This window comes from Camponotus vicinus, unplaced genomic scaffold (genome assembly GCF_025532165.1).
Source record: "Camponotus vicinus isolate PSW18456_S1 unplaced genomic scaffold, iyCamVici1.0 SCAF_1, whole genome shotgun sequence".
Lineage (NCBI taxonomy): Eukaryota > Metazoa > Arthropoda > Insecta > Hymenoptera > Formicidae > Camponotus > Camponotus vicinus.
The window spans coordinates 510,800-533,945 of NW_028141945.1; the positions used below are offsets into that span (position 1 = coordinate 510,800).

Below are 23,146 nucleotides of genomic sequence, written 5' to 3' on the forward strand. Positions count from 1 at the left end.
TATCGCGTATATACATACGATAATATCATGAAAGATCTGCGCTGCTTTTATTTATTCGACAAAAATTGTGCATGCAAATTGATGCTTCGTCTCTAAAGCTTCTCTCGGAATACACGCGCGTGTGATGTAAATAAGGTTTTTACGGTCAAATATCAGTACATGCCGTCCAATTGAGAATGCAATCAAGTAGCGCGATACGCGGTATCTAATCTGCAAGATGCTAATTTCCTGAAGTAGGGCTCTCCTGCCACGTGCATTAACAACGATAATATCCTTTCGAACATTGTTCTTTTTTCAGAGATCATAGAGTATATAGGAACTTATTACGAAATTTCGTAATAACGTTGCGGCGGATTTCTATCTATTTTAACACGCCATCGTCGCTTCTGAACACGTTATTTCGGATAAAAGCTGGGGTGTAGTTCCGAAAAGGTCAAACCCCCGATTTTGCTGTCATCACGTATACTTACGTATTTTGATGCGCTGATTACGAAAATGATAGTTAAAGTTACCGACTATTTCATTTTCATGGTGGAAACCATAAAAAATCGTTAAAAATGACGTTTTTTGATTTTATTTTATCAAATACTGAAAATTTAAAAAAATGTTTCAAACAAAAGTTGTAGATCTCTTCGAAATATGCATTTTATGTCCTATTCATTTTTACCATACAAGTGATAGTTCTCTAGAAAATCAAACTTAAAGATATATCTCATCACACTACGATATGCTGTGTACGATAAGTTAACTTTCCTTTGGCATTACCCAGAGCTAACGACGTGGACGTAGAAAGTTTTTGTAGCTCCTTGTTTTTGTTTTTTTGTTTTTTTCTTGTTGCTTTTAATTTTTTTTGCTTTTGATTTTTTTTTACTTAAAAACTAATGTTAGATGCTATTGTAACTGCTTTCATATATATATATGTATATATTTCTTTAATACGTTACATTTTTCCTGGATAACATTTTTTAATATCAATAATTAATTGTTTGAAAGGATCTTCATTCAATTTTCGAACACGGCGACGCCACAAAAATTCGCATAAATGTTCTGCAATATTCTCCTGATGAGCACCACGAGATAAATGTCGACGCATCCAGCGCCAGGAAGACTCAATATTCTGAGTATGAGCACCAGTTTCAGGGTCTACAAAATTCTCAGAATGATTTACCGTTTTATGAACATATCCGTGCTTATCCAAATCGATATAACCTTTCCAGCAATCTGTATGAATCTCTGTTCCAGGTGCCACATGTTTTTTTATCAAAGCTAGAAGAGTATCTTTGTCCCTTTTGTTGTCTGGGCAAATTTCAAGCCGATAATTAGCAGAATGTCCACGATGAATCATTCCAAGAATCCATGACCCCTCAACAATACGTCCTCGTTCATATTTTCGACGACCAATCTTACATTCGTCAATTTCTACTACTTTACCAACACCTCCTAAAAGATCTTCATTTTCGAAGTGCTCATCAAGTGCAGCCATGCAGACTTCTCGACAAAAAGAAAATCTATCAGCTACAGTTTCACGAGATATCTGTTGCCCATCACAAATGCTGCTTTCTCGAATTGTTTGCTCAAACGTCATATTGACCGAAAAACAATACGTTATAAAGATACATGCTGCAGGAGAAATATGGCATCTCTCAAACCATGTATTTTCAGCAACAGTTGCAATATGTCGATATTTTCCTTTTTTTATACAAAGAAATTGTCCACAAGCATGCTGTGATTCTTGTAAAACCATATATTTTTTATGAGTTTTACAAAATTTTTGCGTCGGAATCAAACCAATATCTCTAAGCCATTGGAGAGTTGAGGAACGATTTTGAAGAATAGACGCCAATGAGAAAAAATTATACGTTCTGTCCATTTTTTTATGATAAACAAAACAGAAATAAACTTTTAAACAACCAGTGTTAGGAATGGCAAAGCTCATTTATCTATAATAAATATTAAAAAACCTTAAAAGGCAGGCTAAAGCAAATCAGAACTTAAAGATTTTGAACAAAAAAAATAGAAAAACAACTACTGCAATTGTCACAAAATTTATCTGAAACCAAATGTTGCTTTGCTGTAAAGCTCTATATACACTCTGACTTAGTGAGAAGAGTAGAAAGATATACAATATACTGGAACCTTTGGCGTGTGAACTGTTCGAGACTGTCCGCAGTTTCGGCCGATTTTTGATCCCCCGCACTTGTTAGCTAATATACTATAGTGTTCAAATACATGTTTCCTAATCGCGGAGCCCGCCCCTCGGAGCGGGGAAGGCGGTAGGGCGCGCGTTAGCGCGCCCGTTAAGCCGCCTTCCCCGCGGAGAGGGGTCGGGCGGCACTGTCGGTAGCGTAGCCCAATGTCTATCGCCTAAGGTAGTTATTTTTTAGCGGGCCGCAGGCCGGTGCGGCGAGCGAAGCGAGCCGTATCATTTCTTTTTAGAGTGTTTAGGCGGGACCGTGGTCAATCGGGACCGTGGTCAATCGGGACCGTGGTGAATAACAGTAAAAATGAATAGCACATAAAATGTATATTTTAAAAAGATCTACAACTTTTCTTTGAAACTTTTTTTTTTTAATTTTCAGTATATTGATAAAATAAAATCAAAAAACGTCATTTTTTAACGATTTCTTTTTTTATGGTTTTTACCATGAAAATGAAGTAGTCGGTAACTTTAACTATCATTTTCGTAATCAGCGCATCAAAATACGTAAGTATAAGTGATGATAGCAAAATCGGAGGTTTGACCTTTTCGGAACTCCATCCAAAAGCTGTTCCCTAGTCGATTTAATCCGATTTTACGCGCGCGTTTAAATTTCTTTTTTTTTTTGTATTCATCATGAGAACAAAATTCTGTCAGAACAAATAACAATTGACGTAAATCGATATCCGTCGTTACACAGAGCGATGTTATAACAATACCGGGGGATGATAATGAAAGCAAATGAATTTCGGAAACACGCGCGAATACATGCGTGACTATGCATTGTGAATTTTCTTTTTAATATCAATCATCGCAAACTTTTGCAAAGTTTATGGGGACATATCATCCCTACATTTAGCGACCGATTAAACACGCCATCCTCTGGAATGGAATGCGTTATTAAATACTTGTAACGCGTGCGCTTGAGTGCCGTACATAAATTGCATAATTATCGGCCGGAGCAATTACATCGCGCTCTCAAAATTCGCGTCCACGTCACGTACTGTCAACTTTCATTAGGTATAAAATCGCGATTTTCTGCCATCGCATGATTTCCCCAGCGGCTCGATTTCCGCAAATAACGCATGAAACCCAGGATTTTTCGAGTTTGTGTTTTTTCTTCAATTGAAAGATCGCATTATGCGATACATGATACAGGATATCTTTATAAGTAGTTTAATAAATTAAGATGCAAAAAAACTTGCGTGTCGCTCGCGAAATTATTTCGTTGAAAAAAGAGTAAAATTCTCGGAATACTCTAATATCTTTTTTCAGTAATTTGTCATTAGTTCACGCGAATTGCAAAGTCCTGTAAAGTTCTCAAACTAATAGCTGAGCACGCGATAGTGCATTAAGAACTTTTCGATATGCTAATGTAGCATTAACAATCTATCATTTTTGTTTAAAACGTGCGGTGTTCGTTAAGTACTTTGCTTGCAAAAAATATTTAAAAAGTACGAGTCTATGTACAAATAATTGCAAAACAAGTCGGAAGATTGTTTCGAAGAATTCGACTCTAATTTAATTCCATACCCTTTTTCCTCTCTTTACTTTTACTCAGATAAGAATAAAATTAATTAACTGAAAATTTTGTTTTTATATGATATTTGTGAATCATAAAATTATTTAATCCAAGTACGACTGATTGATTGTCTAAATTTTCTCGTATCTCTTGATATAAGGTGTATCTCGTGATATAAGACGAATAAATTCTATACAACTTCCGACAGAAATTATTCCGAGGATGAGTAATTTCTTATTATATTTCAAAGTAATAACTATTGAAGGTGTAAAATGAAAGAAACCGCATCGCGAAAGTAATAACGACTGTTATTTTTCACGTGATTCCCGATTTTCTGCCAAGAATCGTATTGAGGTAAGTTCTACGTGCGGAGTAAATCATTTCCGGAAAGACATTTATTACGAAGACCATTGCTTATATTCTCGCCATTAAAGAAGAGAGGTAATGTACAGAGATAATATATAAATCAAGCGCTTATATCGTGTACATAAACATAAAACTTATTATAAGATCATCCTCTTTTCCCGTAGTTTCCTTATTGCACCATTAAACCGTCCACATGTGCTTTCTCTCCCTCTTTTTCTTGGAACGATAAAAGCCTCGACTTGAAAAATTACGAAAATTAAAAAAAAATTTATTTCGTTCCGTCGCTAATGGACGCTAATCTAACATTAAGCAAGAGGGGGATGAAATTTATCCTTTCGATCTCTCGATTGACGTTCTCCACTTTGCACTTTGCATTTCGGATCGCAAGGCGACATTCGAAAAGCGCGACACTCGAAAAGAATTGAAGACTCACCGAGAATCGAAGGGAGAAGGGGGGTCCGCCGTATCCTCGAAAGTATCCCTTGTACGTACACACGGACGATGGACGAGCGGGATTTTAAGGGTTGGACGATCGCAACGGGTCGCGCGCCTCCACGATACTGGCCGGCCGTCTCGCGGCACTTGCCTCGCGACGCCGGCACAGCTAGAGCGCGTACTCCAGACGCCGACCTATCGCGGCCCATCGCCCGAACCCGGGTCCACCGCCAAAGGTAGTTTGCGTCACGACGAGGCTTCTGGATATGAAAAAGCGTGCATTATCACGTGCATTATCGCGTGCATTATCGCGTGCATTATCGCGTGCATTAAGCGGCGTGATCGAGAACTCCGAGGATACATCACGTAGAATCTTGCACTCTTTTAGCACTGATCTGTTGGAAATATCGTGTCTTTGGATCTTCGAAGCTGAGATTGAAACAAATACGTGTAAATATAATTGGACGGATTATAAAGTTTAGAAAATTTTTTTACGGTTTTATTGAAATATATCTTTGCTTGCAATAATTTACTTTATATTTATAATAATCTACTTTACTAAAGATGAATATAAATAGCGTGAAAATAAAGGACTCTCTTTTTATTATGTTAAAAGATATTTTGGATATTTATCATGGAAATGGGGAATTTTGACGATTTACGTAATGTTGAAATATAAAGTATATTTTGAAAGGATAATTTTTAAAATGAGATAAAAAAGAGATATATATGATTATACAAGTAAATGAAACTTTCCAGACGCAATTTTCGTAAATTTATGCCATTTTAATGCATCGTATCTTAATTATTGAAGTAATCTGAACAAGAACTTCGAATTTCTCATTCTCTGAGCGATCGATTAAAATGAATATTACTAACAATCCAGAGCGCTCGAGTTGACTAATCAAACTGCAGATTCAAATATTGAAGATCGCAAATGACGGAAAGATTATATTTGCTTAATATTTTCACGATCGATTAGTATTTTAATTGTGCATTTTACATAAAGTAATTTAAAGGTATATTTCTTGACATGCTGACATGAAAATAATTTTGAAATAATGAAACTGGTTATAATGTTTTACATAAAACATGATCATTTAAGAGTAAATTTATATTCGTGAAAATAAATTGCTCTCTTTTTATTATATTAAAAGATTTGGACGCTTATGAGAGAAATTTCGACGATTTGTGTAAATGTAAAATATATTAAAAAGATAATTTTTTTAAAATGAGATAAAAAGATATATATATATATATATATATATATATATATATATATGTAAAGATATAATTATACAAACAAATAAAACAAATGGAACTACCCAGACTCAATTTTCGTACATAGAGTTTAATTCTACATTTATTTTCGTCCATTTTTTGCGTTGTATAACATACGCATATTTATTCATTTATATCAACATAATAAAAATGATTTGAAACATTTAACACTGCTTTTTAAATCCTAGCTTTGACAATATTCGTAAATTATATAACTGTCAAAATTTCGAAACATGTCAAGATGTTCCTATATAAACTTCTATGTATTGTGCAATTTCATTCGCGCGAAAAATGCATTTGAGCTGACAACTTTGATACAAATCTTTTGGAAACATTTTATTTCTCTGAAGCCGAACATATGACGAAATAAATTGATGTGCAAGTGATGGAGATAGATTATAGAATTTGAAGATTTTTCTCTCTTATGAAACATTATTTGTAATATGACGTGTAAATCATACTTGTGACATTTTAATTTCTGGTAACATTTTAAAATAATTTTTAATTTTATGTTCTGAACAAACGTTTTGAGTGAACTCAATTAAAAAATACATATCACTAATGAAAACAATCTAGAACGCTTATATTAAATAACCAAACTATAGATTTAAATATTGAATTAAAGAAAAATTCGATTTATTTAATACTTTTATTACCGAGTAATATTTGTTAATTAATTGTACATTTTTGAATACATATATTTTTGTCGTATTTATATTTCTTTTAAAATATTGTAATATTTAAAAATATTTTATATATTATTTTTACATTTTTCAGTAGCCTTATAGAGTAGCCGAGAGTAAATTACTTATTTTTTGACAGGTACAAGCATATTAATTTTTGAAATGTTTCTGTGTAAGAAATCAAAAGCGCCGATTCGGCAGCGAAAGTGTTAACCTTTAAACTCTACGGCTATTCGCAGCGCAATGTTGATTTTATAACGAGTTGTTTGATTGCTTACGACAATTCTATTCATATGCATTAAAACCATACTATGATGGTTTTATGACTTTTCCCCTCTTCTGCCACTCAATTTTACGACGAAATTCAATCTCGAGTTTGTCGATTGAACGTAGGCGTTTTATTCGCTTTTCGTCCCTACTGTGGGATATCAATCTTTCAGTCAACAATTTTTATCTTTCGAAGTTGTTTTGCATCCGTATACACACACACACACACACACACACACACACACACACACACACACATATATATATATATATATAAAATATAGAGATATGTGCAACAAAAACTATTCTCCCCTTATCGTACTTTGAGATAAATGATACATTTCTTAATGTCTTCAATGATAACTCACAATCAGTAAGATAATAGCTCTTCTAATTTATCATTTAGCTTCGTTTCATTATTTGAACAATATTTGTGAAATTTTCTTAATGTTATAGAACTTTATTAAAATTACAAAATATAAATATTTATTTTCTAAACTAATGTATTTCAAAGTGCAAAATATAGATAAGACATAAAGAAACGTATCTCTCTCATAGTAGCTCGCATTAAAAAAAAATTGAACTTGTATCGGAGGAATGATATTGTCTTCAAACATTTACGTAATCGGGAGAAGGTGCTGCCTACAACTCAATACCGTGGTGCGTGGCGGAATATATTTCTAAATCTATTCTGTATGAGAAGAAGGTAGAATTTTTATTTTAGAGAAACATTTATATTTTAACGTATTTTTGTGAAATACCATTAAACCTCAAAATGGATTTGAAATTTCAAAATGGATTTGATAACTTTTTTAATTGACAGTCATTGCATAAGATTCGTCATATTGATCGCTTTCCTGTACAATGGATTGAAATTCGATCGTGATAAAATTCAATGAAAAAATTTTGGCAAAATAAAAATCAAGAATCGACGGTATGTGCGCGATTTATGACGATTTATTGTTGATTTCACGAAATAGCACGGCTTTTTATAGCTCTTTCGATATAGTACTCGCATAATAGAATCGGAAGATATATGAAAATGGAACTGCTTGATATGTTACAACTTGTATTTTTTTTAATAAGTGAATGAGAAGATGCAATCTTTTTATATTGCAAAATATTTGACAAATATTACCTTAAAAAATTCTTACAATATTTTATATATATTTTAATATATGCACATATATAATACGTAGGTATATATATATGCGTCTGTAAATCTCTTTAGAATAACATTGTAATGAAATTATGCAAATGATTTTATTTCCGTTGAATATTACATTGTCGTCGTACCATGTAGCAGAACGTACGACAGTATTTAATGATCTATTATCTAATAGAAACAATAGAACCGACCACGCGGCTCTTATCGTGTTGCTGTAAGCGCAATTTTCGTCACCGGACATTTAACATTAACTAAAGCTTAGGTATATTCTTTATATAATTTTCACAGAAAGAGAGATGCAAATATAATTAGAGAATTGATATTTTCCCCCATATTCCCTCATGTTGCAAAGATGTGGGAATTTAAAAAGCTTTTATCTAGCCATCAATATTCTATCATATATATATATATATATGTGTGTGTGTGTGTGTGTGTGTGTGTGCGCGCGCGTGTGTATATATATATATATATATCACTAAATGTGAGGGTTTAACCTATTGATCTATCGGATAATGAAAGAAACTTTTCTAATGATGAGAGAAAAAATAATTCACTTCAATAAAAATATCGAATTCATGTGTCTCTCTGCTTTATTTAAATCAATAAAAGTATTTTAAAATATTGATAAATATAATGAAAAGAAAAAGAGAGATAGAAAAATATCACATTCAATGTATATTATTTAAAATATAGATAAAATGACAAATGTGAAAAAAAAATAAAACACTCATATTTATATTTTTCGTTACTTTCTCTTGTTTGTCTCTCCTAATATTATTTCACATATTTCGCTTTTTTATATTACACACACATGCAACGCTATAAATATATATAATACGTATATCCTTCTTTTTATTTTTTTAGCTTGAATAACAAATCACATGTACTGAGATATATTTCATGCGGCAGATATATTTCATGTCGCGTGTCTGTAATATATTTTTTTCATAGTTCCAGTCGTGTGTTCTAATTACACGGATAATCGAATTGGCGAAGAAAAAAAATATGATCAGAGGATTAATACTGAGCGCGACGCGTCGCAAACTCAATGATTGGAATATTTTCAATTACTTATGCATACAGCACTTTCAATTGTCGCTTTGACCGAATGAACGTTCAGCCAATTACGAGTGGGTGCGGTATTGAAATGACGCGACACGCGAGCGCATACCTCGCACGAGGAAAGTTTAAAAAAATGAGAACAAGTAGAGATACATGAATGGCTATTCATCCTTTTGACTAAATCTGATTATTAATGCATAATATATGTTGTCATTTAATATTAAAAAACGTTATTCGATGAAATTGATAGATATTATCTACTGGAACATGCTGGGGAATTTCATTGAAAATTACCGAGCTTTTACCTCGTATTCGAGAATCATTGGCTAAATCTCGGAATATATTACACAACATACGCTAGGAAATGGTTGCAAGCGTACATACATGCACGATTCATTCGATCGACTGTTTACCAGTCGTGTAATTTATGCACAATTTTAGTTGAAAAAAAACTGCGACCTCGTTAAACCATTTAATCTTGCATAATTAATACGATTACCTGTCTACTTATCTATCTAATCCGACTCGTTAGTTCCGCATATTTGATTCTTCATTTTTGCCTTGCGTTCTTGCTTCCTTAATTACATCTCTCCATGGAGAAGAGAGAAACTGAAACTGAACTAAATTTTTTCCATCGATTAATTTTTTCCAACTAATATCGATGGAACGGCCGTTCAATCGTTAATGGATTGTCGTAAACAACAATCAAAACCAATTCCAAACTGAGCAGTGCGAAATAAGATTCAACATTTTTTTTCCAGCGACTCCTAAAATGTCAATTGTATTCGTTTCATGTTTGCGGATGTAGTGATTTTTAAAAAATCGCTATAAAAAACTTTCGCATTTATATGCCGCAGTCTTGTGCAAAATTGATGAAAATATAAGAAAAGGTCAGATTGATGCTTCGATGAATTCGCACAAAAATATGTAAAACATGAGGCAAAAAGTTTTTCAACGAATCTCTTTATGTCAAATTGATTTTAATTGAATCAATTACACGAGTACATATTTCATACCATTATTTGAATCATCCGTTTTTGATTTTGTAATTACTGAACACGCACAGAAAAAATATTTTACCATCGTCCTTTATCTTCGATGTAACATATAAGTTTCCGGTAATAAATTTTTTTCTCCTCTTATTTTGCGTCTGGATATAAGGTTACATAGGTATTATACATATATGTTCTGAATTTTTCAGACGTCAAAAAGAGAGGCGTTAGTCTGACTTTACTAAATGAGAATTGTTATTTCGGAATGAAATAGAGCCCGTGAAGATCGTGTATTTGTCATTTATGTAATATAAATCACATATGTGAAAAATACCACCTAGAAAATACCACCTCAGAAAAAGAGGATACATATAATATTCATCAAAATAACTTGATTCGCTATTTATCATTTTAATATCGTCATGTTGAAGAGAATGTCAAAGGTCAATAAATAACTCACTTGTTTATTGGCCTTTGTAATTTTTTGTTATATCGATCTGTAGTTTATATATACACATTTAATTACTTTTGACAAATTTAAATTTAAATATATACATTGACGATCACGTCATTACGATAAATTCTGTAAATTGTTTTCGAATTAATATAATGGCAATTTCCACGCAAACGGTACATTTAGCTTTGTGTTTAATCAATTGCTCCGGAAATATGTAATAAAATTTTATTTCATCTAGAAAACGCGACGAAACATATATATATATACATATATGTATGTATATATATGTATATAAATGATCGCGATATCCGACGAGAACGCATCGGTATTTGGCCTCATAACTACTTTCATGCATACGATAAAATATTTCTCATACCGAAGCATATTGATATCCCTCAAGCATGCTCTCGATGAAGGAAAGCAGCGCGGCGTTCTTTATTCGAGCCCTAAATGGTCACGAGTAAATATTAAATTTACAAAAACGCGATATAAGATTGTTAATAACATACTCAAGATATGCTGGAAATGAAAAATAAACTGGTACATGAAGAAGTAAATAACAAATGAAATTATAAATCTTCTCAATTCTTTTTTATATATTAAGCAGTTATTGTTAGAAAAAAATGGCTTTCTATCCAATTTTTATATTGATTGAAGAACTCGTAAAAAAATATAATTCTAAAATATCGTATTATATATTCGTACTATATATTTAATTTTATCAAATTCTTCAAAGAGCTCTCATTAAGAATGGGAAATAATTTGACTGCACTCTATTCCCTTTTTATATCTTTCGCTATTTTCTCAACGTGATTATGCGTAAAACAGTCTTAAAATAGTCGCAATTTTCTTAATGCAATCGAATTGAAGAAGTAAATCAGTAGAAAATGCAATTTAGATAGAAAAGTAGATTAATAGAGACGTGAATACTTTAACGTAAAGATTGCAAAGGGATTTGAAAAAAGCGGAAAGAGCTTCAAAAAAACTAAAAAAAATTTCAGCTTATGTTGGAATGAAACACATTTGAGCTTGAATACGGCGAGAATATAGATAGATCTCAGGAAAAGAAATGATAGCATCAATTTGAAAAACTATATGTGTTATTTATTTCTTGATAAAAAAATCAATTAATACTTATATAAAATATTTCTTTCTTCATATCAAATATACCAACATCACATATATATAGTATATATATATATGCAATAACATAACATCATAAATGCAACAAAATATAACAATATAAATTATATATTTTTTTTTCGTATATATTTTAGTTAAAGTATACATATAAAACGTATAATTTTATCGACTAATAATATAGTTTCGAGAATTTTTGCTATCAGTCTATCCTCTTGGAATCCTGTGGAATTTTTATAATAATTTTGAGCAATTGCGCATATACGTTTTCTTACGTGAAATAATTACGAGGTATATGATCAGTCTTACATATGTAAAATTTAATCTATACGTAGAAACGAAATCACTCAAAGAATATTTGTCTTCTTATTTTGAGACTATGCAGTACTATGCAGTACTATGCAGTATTTTTTTCGATTTATTATATAATATATTTTACACAAATATATAAAAAAACATTCTCTCACTCTTTCTTTCTATAATGAAAATATTTGTTTATGTATTTGCACAAATTTCCACTGGAAGAATAGTTATAGAAAATATTTTTAAATTTTATTTTTTAATCCATCACATAAGAAAAGTATGTGTTTCATATATTTTCATATTATATAATAATATATAAAAAATGATCAATAGTCTTATAAAATCATGTTTCACTTTCTCTGGTATAATACATGGAATCCAAAAAACATCTTGTAAAATCACCAACTACACTTCTATCTGGAATGCTTTGGCTCATTCCGTACATTGCCAACTGAAAAATATTGCATAACATGATTAATATTTCATCAAAAATATCTGTTGATAAATTCTAATAAATTTTACTAAATATTACTTTTCCTTCCACCAAAGTATTTCGGGTTTCCAAAATTGTGTTCAGTTCAGACTTGACATCTTTTAAAAATTGATCTGCCACTCCTGATTGAGTATGCATATGTGTAACACATAAGTGTACACCGGAAGGGAATTGTAATGGATTCAAGTTCCAACCTTTGGCACTGAGAGCTTCCGATAATCGGTAAATGTGGAATTCGTTAGAACCTATTGCAATGACAGATGTGGCTGGTTTACCAAACACGAAAATCCCATCCATTTCTCTCAAACTACAAAAAATATTTAAAAGAATCAATATATACATAACATTGTTGCCTTTAATTAATTGCAGTATAAATCTTGTCCTTTAAATGTGCATACTTTCGTTCAATGTATCTTGTAGTTTCTATAATTTTCTTGGTGGATTCGATATAATTATTGTATCCAAAATACATTAATGTGGCCCAGCAAGAGGCGATAATGCCACCAGCTCGGGAACCATTTATTGTTGGAGAACCATAAATGCCACCAGGCCAATCTGTTGTAATCGTATATTGATAGTGTCGATACATTTTATTTCGATACAAAATTACTGAAGATCCTTTTGGTGCATATCCATACTAAAAAAGCATCACATGTGATCATTGTATGTTTTAACTTATATATAAATTTAATTATCGCTCGATAATAAAATAGACAAATACTTTATGGGTATCAGCTGATAAGCTAGTAACACCAGGTAGTCTAAAGTCAAACAGTGGTAAATCATAACCAGCATCAGGCATAAAACAAGTGAGAAAACCACCCAGACAGGCATCTACATGAACAGGAATATTGTATTTCACACCTAATTCAGAAATTGCTTCAATGTTATCCAAGGTTCCATAGGGAAAATTTGGTGCAGATCCTACCAACTATCAGAAATATAAACTCTAATAATATAATTTGTGAAATAAGCTTGTGTATGATTATATCGTATTGTCTTACCAATATTGTATTTTTTGTGATTGACTTTCTCATGGCTTGGATAGAAACTGTAAAACTATGTGGATTGACAGGTACAGTACGTATTTTTATGTTTAAATACTGTGCAGCTTTATCAAATGCTGCGTGAGCAGTTACTGGCATTACCATTTCTGGCTTTGTAATGCCTTTGACTTCACGACCATAATCTCTAAATGCTTTACACGCTAATAAAATTGATTCTGTGCCACCTGTGGTCATCTAAATATTAATGAGAGATTATATTGTAATATATTATAATATATTTTAATTTTTAAATTGTAAAATATTAATGAGAGATTATATTGTATCTATAGATTATCTTATCGTATCTTTCTTTCTCTTTCTCTCTCTCTCTCTATAATTTTTACTTCTCTTATCGTATCTTTCTTTCTCTTTCTTTCTCTCTCTCTCTCTCTCTATAATTTTTACAATTTTAAAAGTAATAAAAAACTACTTGCAGTTCCACAAGTTTCTTCATCTCCATGGAATAAATGGCAGGCTATTCGAACAACTTCCGCTTCCATTTTACAAATTCCAGGGAATATATCTGGGTGCAATGGATTAGTATACGATGCAATTGCATACACATCTCCCATTAATTGACTAAGTTCATTGTTGGTTCTGTAAATTGCACCAGATACACGACCTGCTTGCCAATCATAATCACCTAGAAAATAATTCAAGCAAAAATTGAATTAAAGTACTGCATCAAGAAAACATATGGAAAAAATTAGTTTAGCTCACCCAAGCGAATAAACTGTTTCACTAAATTTAGTACTTCATCTTTATTTAGTCCCTTTTTAGGAAGATGTACAATAAATGAGGCTTCTTTGAGTCTATGTACAACATCTTTTTCAAAGGTTTCGTTAATATTAACTAGTTCCTTATTTATTTTATCACGAATAGAGGGAATATAACGAGTTAGTTTGAACAGCTGTTTCTTTCCACGTTCCAAAAGACCTGCAACACATGCATCATCAAAATACATAATAAATTCTGTAACGATAACATAAAATATAAATAAAATTATATATATATATATATATATATATATATATATTTCTATCTTTTCTAATACTTTGTTCTTACTTTTATCTTGACAGAAGATAAAGTTCCACAACCACACTGTAACAAGTGTAACTGTACTTGTCATAGTTACTATCTGCCATGGTTCTTTGTTTTGAAGTGCATTATTTACAATTCCTGGTACAGCATCCACATAGATACGCATTTTTCCTTAAAAAAAAAATAATACACATACTCTATTAAAACTATATCAATATATGTATAATAATACTACAAAGTAACACTACAAAGCTTCATATATTATGCATATGTGATTATATACTACGAAACCTGTTACTGCTTCAGACTTGCATCAATATTAGAATGAAAGAAGGGAGCACGTTGCTAAGATTCGAGACTAGAATCGGTTAAATAATTTTATGCTTACCTGAATTCACAATCAATTAATATTAATGACACAAAAATTCCTAATAGAATGACTCGGCACTGTCCACGCTTTGAAAATACGTAATCGACAAGGACAATTCTTATCTAAACTCGGCACCGACCAAGTAGCTACGAGATACTGAACTGAACTGATATCTCTCTGACACTGACACTCTGACGGAAAGTCCGCATTTGTGTGTATTAAAGAGACTCTGGTATCTGCTAACGCCCTCTCGGCAATTCATGCAGCTGAGTAATTTTTCGTACAAAGAAATATTATAATTGTAATAGCGTAAAAACATGATAATGATATATTTTTAAGCAAAAAATATAGAAAAGGACATGATGTGATGAATGAGATATTGCAAAATTGATACCGACCATAAATTTCATCAATACTTGGCTTTATTTTAAAAATAAGACAGATATATATGATGATATAACACATACGCGAAACTGAGTTTATCTCGCGTGTTTGTTTTAAGATCTGCAGTTCTTTTCGTAAATGCAAGTATCTTGTAAATGTTTTATGAAAATATATTGCTTTTGTCATTGAAAAAAATACATAAAACACAGTTCAATAAAAGAAATATAAGAGAAAGAATAAACATTTCTTGTAGATTTTTTAATGTTGAATACGATTTTATCAACATTAATTATGTTGTTATGCATTTCAATCTTTTCAAAAGGAATTTGTTATATCGATTATAGTCAGAGCCGGTTTTAGGATAGGGCATGGTTGGGCGATCGTCCAGGGCGCCAAATCTGAATGAAAGGGCGCCACCGTCTGGTACTCGCTCGTATGTAGGTATAGGGTATACCCAGGGTTGGGAAGTAACGCGTTACTTGTAACGCCGTTACCGTTATAGTTACTTTTTTTTGGTAACAGATTGGTAACGGCGTTACATTTTTTTTCTGTAACTGTAACGATAACGTAGTTACATTTTTTTTTAGTAACGATAACGAATTTAACAGTTACTTTTACCGTTACTTTTCATATTTTGAAAATACTTATGACATCGTATTTCTGTCATATTCAATTTTTAGTCATCGACCGACATTCATATAAAATTCGATAATATTTCGGATGAAATTTATTGCTCTGAGAGGTGTCTGTGAAGCTGACACGACAATCTACGAATTTCAAAAAAATACTAAGAGTTCTGATAGCACTTTTCATAGTTCTACAGTTCCTGATAAAAATTAAAGAGTTCCGCATTCCTTATATTAAAAGGTCGAAATCGAAAAAATGTCGTGCTAACTTTGCGAATCTAGCACGACACTCTTCCCTCTAAAGAACCAAAACGCGTTGAATATTATTATTTTTAGCAAGAGTTCCCAATAATTCTGCTATAGTTCAGCCTATATATGCAATTTCAGACCGATATTTCAATAATTAAATTAATAATTTTTTATGAATTTTTAATGTCCTCGACCAGCACGACACTTAGTAAAAATGTGTCGTGCTGATGATTTTCCGTATTTTTAACGGCAGTTCTGGACAGTTCTATAAAAGTTCTATTCTTTAGAAACATTTTTCAAGCAGAGAGATTTTTTAAATAATTATTTATAAAATAGTAAACGGTCATACTGGTCTAATTGTCATACTGGTCAAGAACATTAAAATTCGTAAATTGTCGTGCCAGCTTCACAGCCACCTCTGGAGCGATTAATGACATCATTGGTCAATCACAGTTATTTCATTCATCTGAGGAATGGATGTGATTGGCCAGCTTTTAAGTTTGACATAATATCGGACGAGAGCACAAAAAGAATGCAAATTTAGCTGTATTTATAAATTTAATGAAAATTAAAATTTTTTTATTTATATGTGAAGTTACATGTTAAGTGCTTTAAAATCTATATCTCTTTAAATTTTTTACGGTTTTGTAAATTTAAAATAAAGAATTTGTTGCTTTTATATTAATATTTTAATAAAAAATATTACCAAAGTAAATCTTTTATTTAATTCTATCTTGTTTTAACATTAAAAGTAACGGGAAAAGTAACGAATCGTTACTCTTGAAGTAACGGTAACACTAACTAGTTACTTTTAAAAATAAGTAACTAATAACGGTAACGAGTTACTTTTTTTATTCGGTAACGAGTAACGGTAACGAGTTACTTTTAAAAAGTAACTTTCCCATCCCTGGGTATACCCGTATATCCTAGACCTGTATACCGTATACACAGAGAGAAAAATGTTAGAAAAATTCCCATACTGTCACTATAAAAGAGATGAAAAAAACTTTTATTGGAAATTTACTGTGCTGTATCATAAAAATCTCCAATAAAAGTTTTTTACATCTCTTTTATAGTGGCAGCATGGGAATTTTTCTAAAATTTTTTTCTCCGTGTAGCTTGCGAGGGATTTCCCATAATCTAAAAACAAAATAGGGTCCATCGTTCGATATTACCACTTTGTATTTTCTTCTTCAAGAATTTCGAGCCTTTGAATGAGCGCCACGATGATCTTGCCCAGGGCGCCAATATTGCTAAAACCGGCTCTGATTATAGTTAATAAAATATTCATCTTAAACAGAATCTATTGCGGAAAAGTTGCGAATTAAATAATTGAAAATTAACTAAATATTTTTCAATTATGTTTATTTTAATTTATAAGTTCTTTTAAATCGTTAAATACGAATGATAATGTCATTGAAAAATTAAATTGAAGAATTAAAACTAGTATCAATCAATGTATCAAAATTAAAAATATTCGGATTTTTGCCAAAACTTATGGACGCAACATCTATCTTTTTGTGTATATATTTTTAATTTGTATTCAGTGATCTAAACATCCTTAAGATTCAATAAACATAATCTAATTCTTAACTTTTCTGTAATGGACGCTATAACTATAAAACTTCTATTAATTATAATCGACACAACAAATTTTTTTTGAGAGTGAAAAGTAACAATATATTTTATCTTGATTGCAAAAAATTTCTCATCATATCATAGTTATAACATAAAATTCACTAAAACAGTTCTTTTTTGCAACTTTCGCAAATTAATCGCAAATTTTCCACAATATAAACGTAATGGAATGATTTATCGTATTCGACGATAAAAAATTACGGTGATTACAAAAGTGATCATTCTCCATTTTTGTATTTCGAAAAAAAGTTATTTTTTGTTGAACTATGTAATGTGATGGATAGAGAGATTTAATCATCAGCAAAGGAAGCGTCATATGTCATATGTATATCTACGTTCTTACGCGTAGTATTTCCTTTTTTTATTTACAAATAGTCTCGCGATAATGTATCCAGTAACAAAATTACATTGCACATATACAGAATTATCATTATAGCACTAAGGCAAGAACTGAATTAACAATATACGTCATCCGTACGAGAAAAATCGTATTTCCAATGGATACAGTGGGTAAAGTCGTCTTTCTCCTTATGATATATTCAGTCGTAAAATTTACATATAGCGTTTCTTTTTTTTCCCTTAAGCACGATTCTTTTTGTAACACTATCATTAAGAGGTAAGGAGAGAAACGAAGCATCAAAGAGAATAGAAGGTAAGGAGAGAAACGAAGCATCAAACAGAATAGAAGGTTAACATATCAAGGATTAACTTGAGCTAGGCCGAACATTTTGGAGCTCAGTCACGTGTTAAATATGCGCTTGATGATGAGTGAAACAAATCGGGAGTCGCAGTAGAGATTTTGCGCAGTTATGTGAATTCTGATCGTTGCATCTTTTTTATATTTTATTCTTGGAAAATGCATGGCCTAAATGTGCAAATATACGTGTGAAATATGCGTGAGAATATAACAAGTTTTTTATCCGAGATGCGGGGCCTTTCGAATTACCCAGTAAAAAATGACAAGTCGGGAAGACAGCTATTAAACGTCCATAAACGACGTTTAATAGCTATTTTTTCCATCCATTTCTCACTGGGTATGCATTACGTCGTATCTCAGCTTTGATGTCGAGTATTAATCTCGTTTGTTAAATAGGCAGTTTCGGTCAAATGCAAATGTAGGCACTCTATTTTTACCGGCGTTGAAGCGTCACGCGATCTCCTACGAAATGCGCTCAAAGTTGTCAAAGATTACAAAAAAGAAGTATAACGCGTATTTTATTTTACTTTATGTGTACGGATAATCACAGCATCGATTACTTGACTAGAAAATCGCCTTCGCGTTATACTTATTACAGTATCTTATACGAGGATCCTCGAATTTACGCGTTTGTGTAACATCTTTTATCCGGATATTGTACGCGGGAAATATGCGCGATTTATTCGCGCACTTTTATTCTAACTCGCGTAAATTCGACACACCGTTTATAGGGAGGCCTTAAAACACACGATGATGTAACATTATGTCTGTTTGCTCCGCGTGACTTAAATCCACTTTGCTCGGCTGAGCCGAAGGATGCAATATTTTTATAACAAATGAGATATGTTCGATCGGAATCGGATGACGCGAGATGTGGTGAGACACGACGAACGGTACAGAATTATCCTCCAATCACGCGCGCGTTCCAACTTCTGAATACACATTTCTGAGATTTCATTTAAACAATCGTCTCTCCTTTCATCCCCCTCTCCCCTCCCCCCCTCCTTCTTTATTCGAGAAAACATCCATGTGCCTGTTGTCAAGCTCTTGTTCAATGGTATTCAAAAGTTAGCGGGGTGTGCATAGACGCGAGTAACTTTATATCACCCCGTATGTAATTGTATTAAGGGAAACTTTCTATTAAATGCAAAACATGTGCGCTCGCGAATGAAAGAGAAATCCGCACTCGGAATATAAAATCCTTCGCTTCATCGTTACGAGAAATTCGCGAACTCACGTACGACTTTGACTATCGGACGAGAGTACGGGAAAAAAATTCTTTCATTTTCTCCAATAAATGCATACGAGCGCGTTGAATGGACTTTCGCGATTAAACTTTTCGAATCATCCGCGTAGCTACACGAGTTCGCGATTCTCGTCGCGACGTTGCGTTAAAATAGCGCTTGACGTTACGATTACTTGCTGCGAACGAGAGCGTGGAGTAATATGTAGGGACGACTAGAGAGAACCAATCAATCGGCCTATCATTCGGCACTTTGATCAGCGCGAATGTCCGGCGAGAGTTTCTAAAACTGTGCATTGTCGCTAATGGATGGATCCGCCTCGAACGGATGCGGATGTAGATTCGAAACGTGCGACTCGCGGTGTAAAAAAGGCATCTGAATCCGGATTAACGCCGTTGATTGACGGAGCGGCGCGCTTCGAATTGGCGTAACTCGCGATGCTGCGGGTGTGAGAAAATACAAGACGTTACGTAATTCAAGATTCGGGCGCAGAGCGTCGAGAAACAATTCTGAATCAGGCAGAATGCGAGCGGGAACCTTGACTCCTTATACAGAGTAGGCCATTTTAATCTACGCACTGAAATATCTCAAAATCCATAAGTTTAAGACAAAAATGTTTCAAACAAAAGTTATATGGTTTTAAGGGGGACATAAGATAGTGCCATTAGTTTGACCTTGAAGAGTCACCTGAAGGTCACGTGAAGGTCACCTCCAACTTTTTAAACGGGACACCCTGTATGCTTTTGCATATTCTTGTAGCCTATCTCGAGAACTTTCCAAAACACTATAATTAAGTTAGTTTTCATTAAGTACTTTTCGAGTTATGAAGCTTGAAATCATTTTTTAATTTTATATAAACCGTAAAATATCTAGTAAAATATTCATTTTTCGATTATCTTAACTTAATACTTTTATGCACAAAATAATGAGAGGAATCAATTGGTGTAAAAAAAAAACATAGTTGTTTTTAAGAAAAAATATGTAATTGTTAATTGCAAATTACATATTTTTTCTTCGAAACAACTATGTGTTTTCTTTACACCAATTGATTCCTCTCATTATTTTGTGCATAAAAGTATTAAGGTAAGATAATCGAAAAATGAATATTTTACAAGATATTTTACGGTTTATGTAAAATTAAGAAATGATTTCAAGCCTCATAACTCGAAAAGTACTTAATGAAAACTAACTTAATTATAGTGTTTTGGAAAGCTCTCGAGATAAGCTACAAGAATATGCAAAAGCATATAGGGTGTTCCATTTAAAAAGTTAGAGGTGACCTTCACGTGACCTTCAGGTGACTCTTCAAGGTCAAACTAATGGCACCATCTTATGTCCCCCTCAAAACCATACAACTTTTGTCTGAAACATTTTTGTCTTAAACTTATGGATTTCAGTGCGTAGATTAAAATGGCCCACCCTGTATATGACGTCGTCGGAATTTTTGCACGAATTTTTCGCCGGCGATCAACACTTTGCGTCTGCAGTAGGCCTCGTTCGCGTTGTCCTTTTCGACGAAGCGAGCAGGTGTGATCGTGCGATTTTTGAGTCATGGTTATAGACGACACGACTTATCTCGCGATACATGTATGTACACTTGCGATAATGTATGCATATTTTTGCTCTAATCTTTCGATATCTCGCTCTCTCCTTAGGATTAATCTGCTCCGTTATCTTATTAATGTGTGTGGCGAAGACAGGCCGGACGTCAAACGTTACGTTACTCTTATTATTGCTATTATTATTAGCGTTATATCATTATCATTACTATTATTATCGTTACTTTTACCATACGCGTTAAGAAACATTTAATTGAACAACATGAAACACTCGCCCGTGCGAGTCTGTCAATATACAGGGTGACCCATTTTAACTTAGGCAGCCAAATAACTCGAAAAATAAGCAAGATAGAGAAAAATGTTTTAGACAAAAGTTGTATGGTTTCGAGGGGGCCATAAGATGGTATCATTGGTTTGACCTTGAAGAGTCATTTGAAGGTCACGTGAAGGTCACTTCAATTTTTTTAAATGGAACATCCTATATATTTTTGTACATTCTTGTAGCTCATCTCGAGAGCTTTCCAAAACACTATAATTAAGTACATTTTCGTTAAGTACTTTTTGAGTTATGAGGCTTGAAATAATTTCTTAATTTTACATAAACCGTAAAATATCTTGTAAAATATTCATTTTACGATTACCTTACCTTAATAGTTTTATGTACAAAATAATGAGAGGAATCAATTGGTGTAAAGAAAACACATAGTTGTTTCGAAGAAAAAATATGTAATTTGCAATTAACAATTCCATATTTTTTCTTAAAAACAACTATGTGTTTTCTTTACACCAATTGATTCCTCTCATTATTTTGTACATAAAAGTATTAAGGTAAGATAATCGAAAAATGAATATTTTACAAGATATTTTACGGTTTATGTAAAATTAAGAAATTATTTCAAGCATCATAACTCAAAAAGTACTTAACGGAAAGGTACTTAATTATAGTGTTTTGGAAAGCTCTCGAAATAAGCTACAAGAATGTACAAAAATATATAGGGTATTCCATTTAAAAAAATTGAAGTGACCTTCACGTGACCTTCAAATGACTCTTCAAGGTCAAACCAATGATACCATCTTATGGCCCCCTCGAAACCATACAACTTTTGTCTAAAACATTTTTCTCTATCTTGCTTATTTTTCGAGTTATTTGGCTGCCTAAGTTAAAATGGGTCACCCTGTATAATATATATTTATATGTATATATATATATATATATATATATATATATATGTGTATATAAAATTCGAATACACACACTCGGCGAAACCGCAAAAATGAACGAGGTAAACCGTCAACAGCGTCACTAGACTCCAACGTGTCGCATAAACTATACAAAATGAGCGCTCGAAATTGGGAGAAACGAAATATTTTGGACGGTACGACGAAGAAGCATTTAACAAAACATAGCTGCCGACACAAAATCTTTGTGTTCCACTCAAATTCAAATCGCTCGCAACTGCACTCGCGAAAATTAGCGTATATTCTTCACTACAGCGTCCTCGAAACATGCGATTCGCCTACGTCTCGGCTGACGATCTTCTCGTCCTGGCGATTCTCTTCACCACAGTAGAATCGATGGTTTCAGAAATTACTCGCTTGGTCGATACATTATCTGGGACAGTTTAATGAACTGAACTCCATGATCTCGACAATTTTAAAGGCCTCGCGCGAGATCATTAATTCTTAGAGATCGAACTTTCTCAGACTCCCAACTCGCTCTCAAACACATGTTTCACAATCCTTTTCGTACAGTTTAAACATGTCGTAGAGCGATAGTTACTTAAGTCGTTGCGTGACGTTCGCCAGAGCGACCGCGAATGCTTGCAAAGCGCTGAACGGATACTGGAAATCCAATGTGTACGCGTTGCCATCTATCCTTCCGAATTGCATTACCTGAAAAGATTGACAAAAATATTTTACAATCTA

General features: G+C 32.7%; 2 protein-coding genes across 14 annotated transcripts in view; both read right to left on the reverse strand.

Moving 5' to 3' along the window:
* Window positions 1-4,667, reverse strand: part of LOC145968771 (tachykinin-like peptides receptor 99D) — an 88,368-nt gene extending 83,701 nt beyond the window's left edge. For both annotated transcript variants that reach the window (XM_083094549.1, XM_083094558.1), the window contains exon 1: window positions 4,519-4,667. The gene's annotated coding sequence lies outside the window, so the exon portion shown is untranslated. The remainder of the gene's footprint in view (window positions 1-4,518) is intronic.
* Window positions 4,668-11,968: 7,301 nt separating this feature from the next.
* LOC145959258 (sphingosine-1-phosphate lyase-like) overlaps window positions 11,969-23,146 on the reverse strand; it is a 34,077-nt gene continuing 22,899 nt past the window's right edge. For 6 of the 12 annotated variants that reach the window (XR_014434959.1, XR_014434958.1, XR_014434957.1 and 3 more), the window contains 3 exons: window positions 23,001-23,113; window positions 14,478-14,624; window positions 14,209-14,348 (listed from right to left, as the gene is read on the reverse strand). Coding sequence is in view for 6 of the 12 variants with exons in the window: in XM_083077923.1 (XP_082934049.1) it covers window positions 12,217-12,324; window positions 12,406-12,673; window positions 12,765-13,003; window positions 13,088-13,297; window positions 13,371-13,607; window positions 13,847-14,055; window positions 14,133-14,348; window positions 14,478-14,624; window positions 23,001-23,091 (1,725 nt within the window). In the remaining 6 variants the exon portion in view is untranslated. Of the gene's footprint in view, window positions 12,325-12,405; window positions 12,674-12,764; window positions 13,004-13,087; window positions 13,298-13,370; window positions 13,608-13,846; window positions 14,056-14,132; window positions 14,349-14,477; window positions 14,625-14,841; window positions 15,008-22,374; window positions 23,114-23,146 lie in introns of those variants that run through there. The other 6 variants (XM_083077923.1, XM_083077924.1, XM_083077918.1 and 3 more) reach the window with 6 other exon arrangements.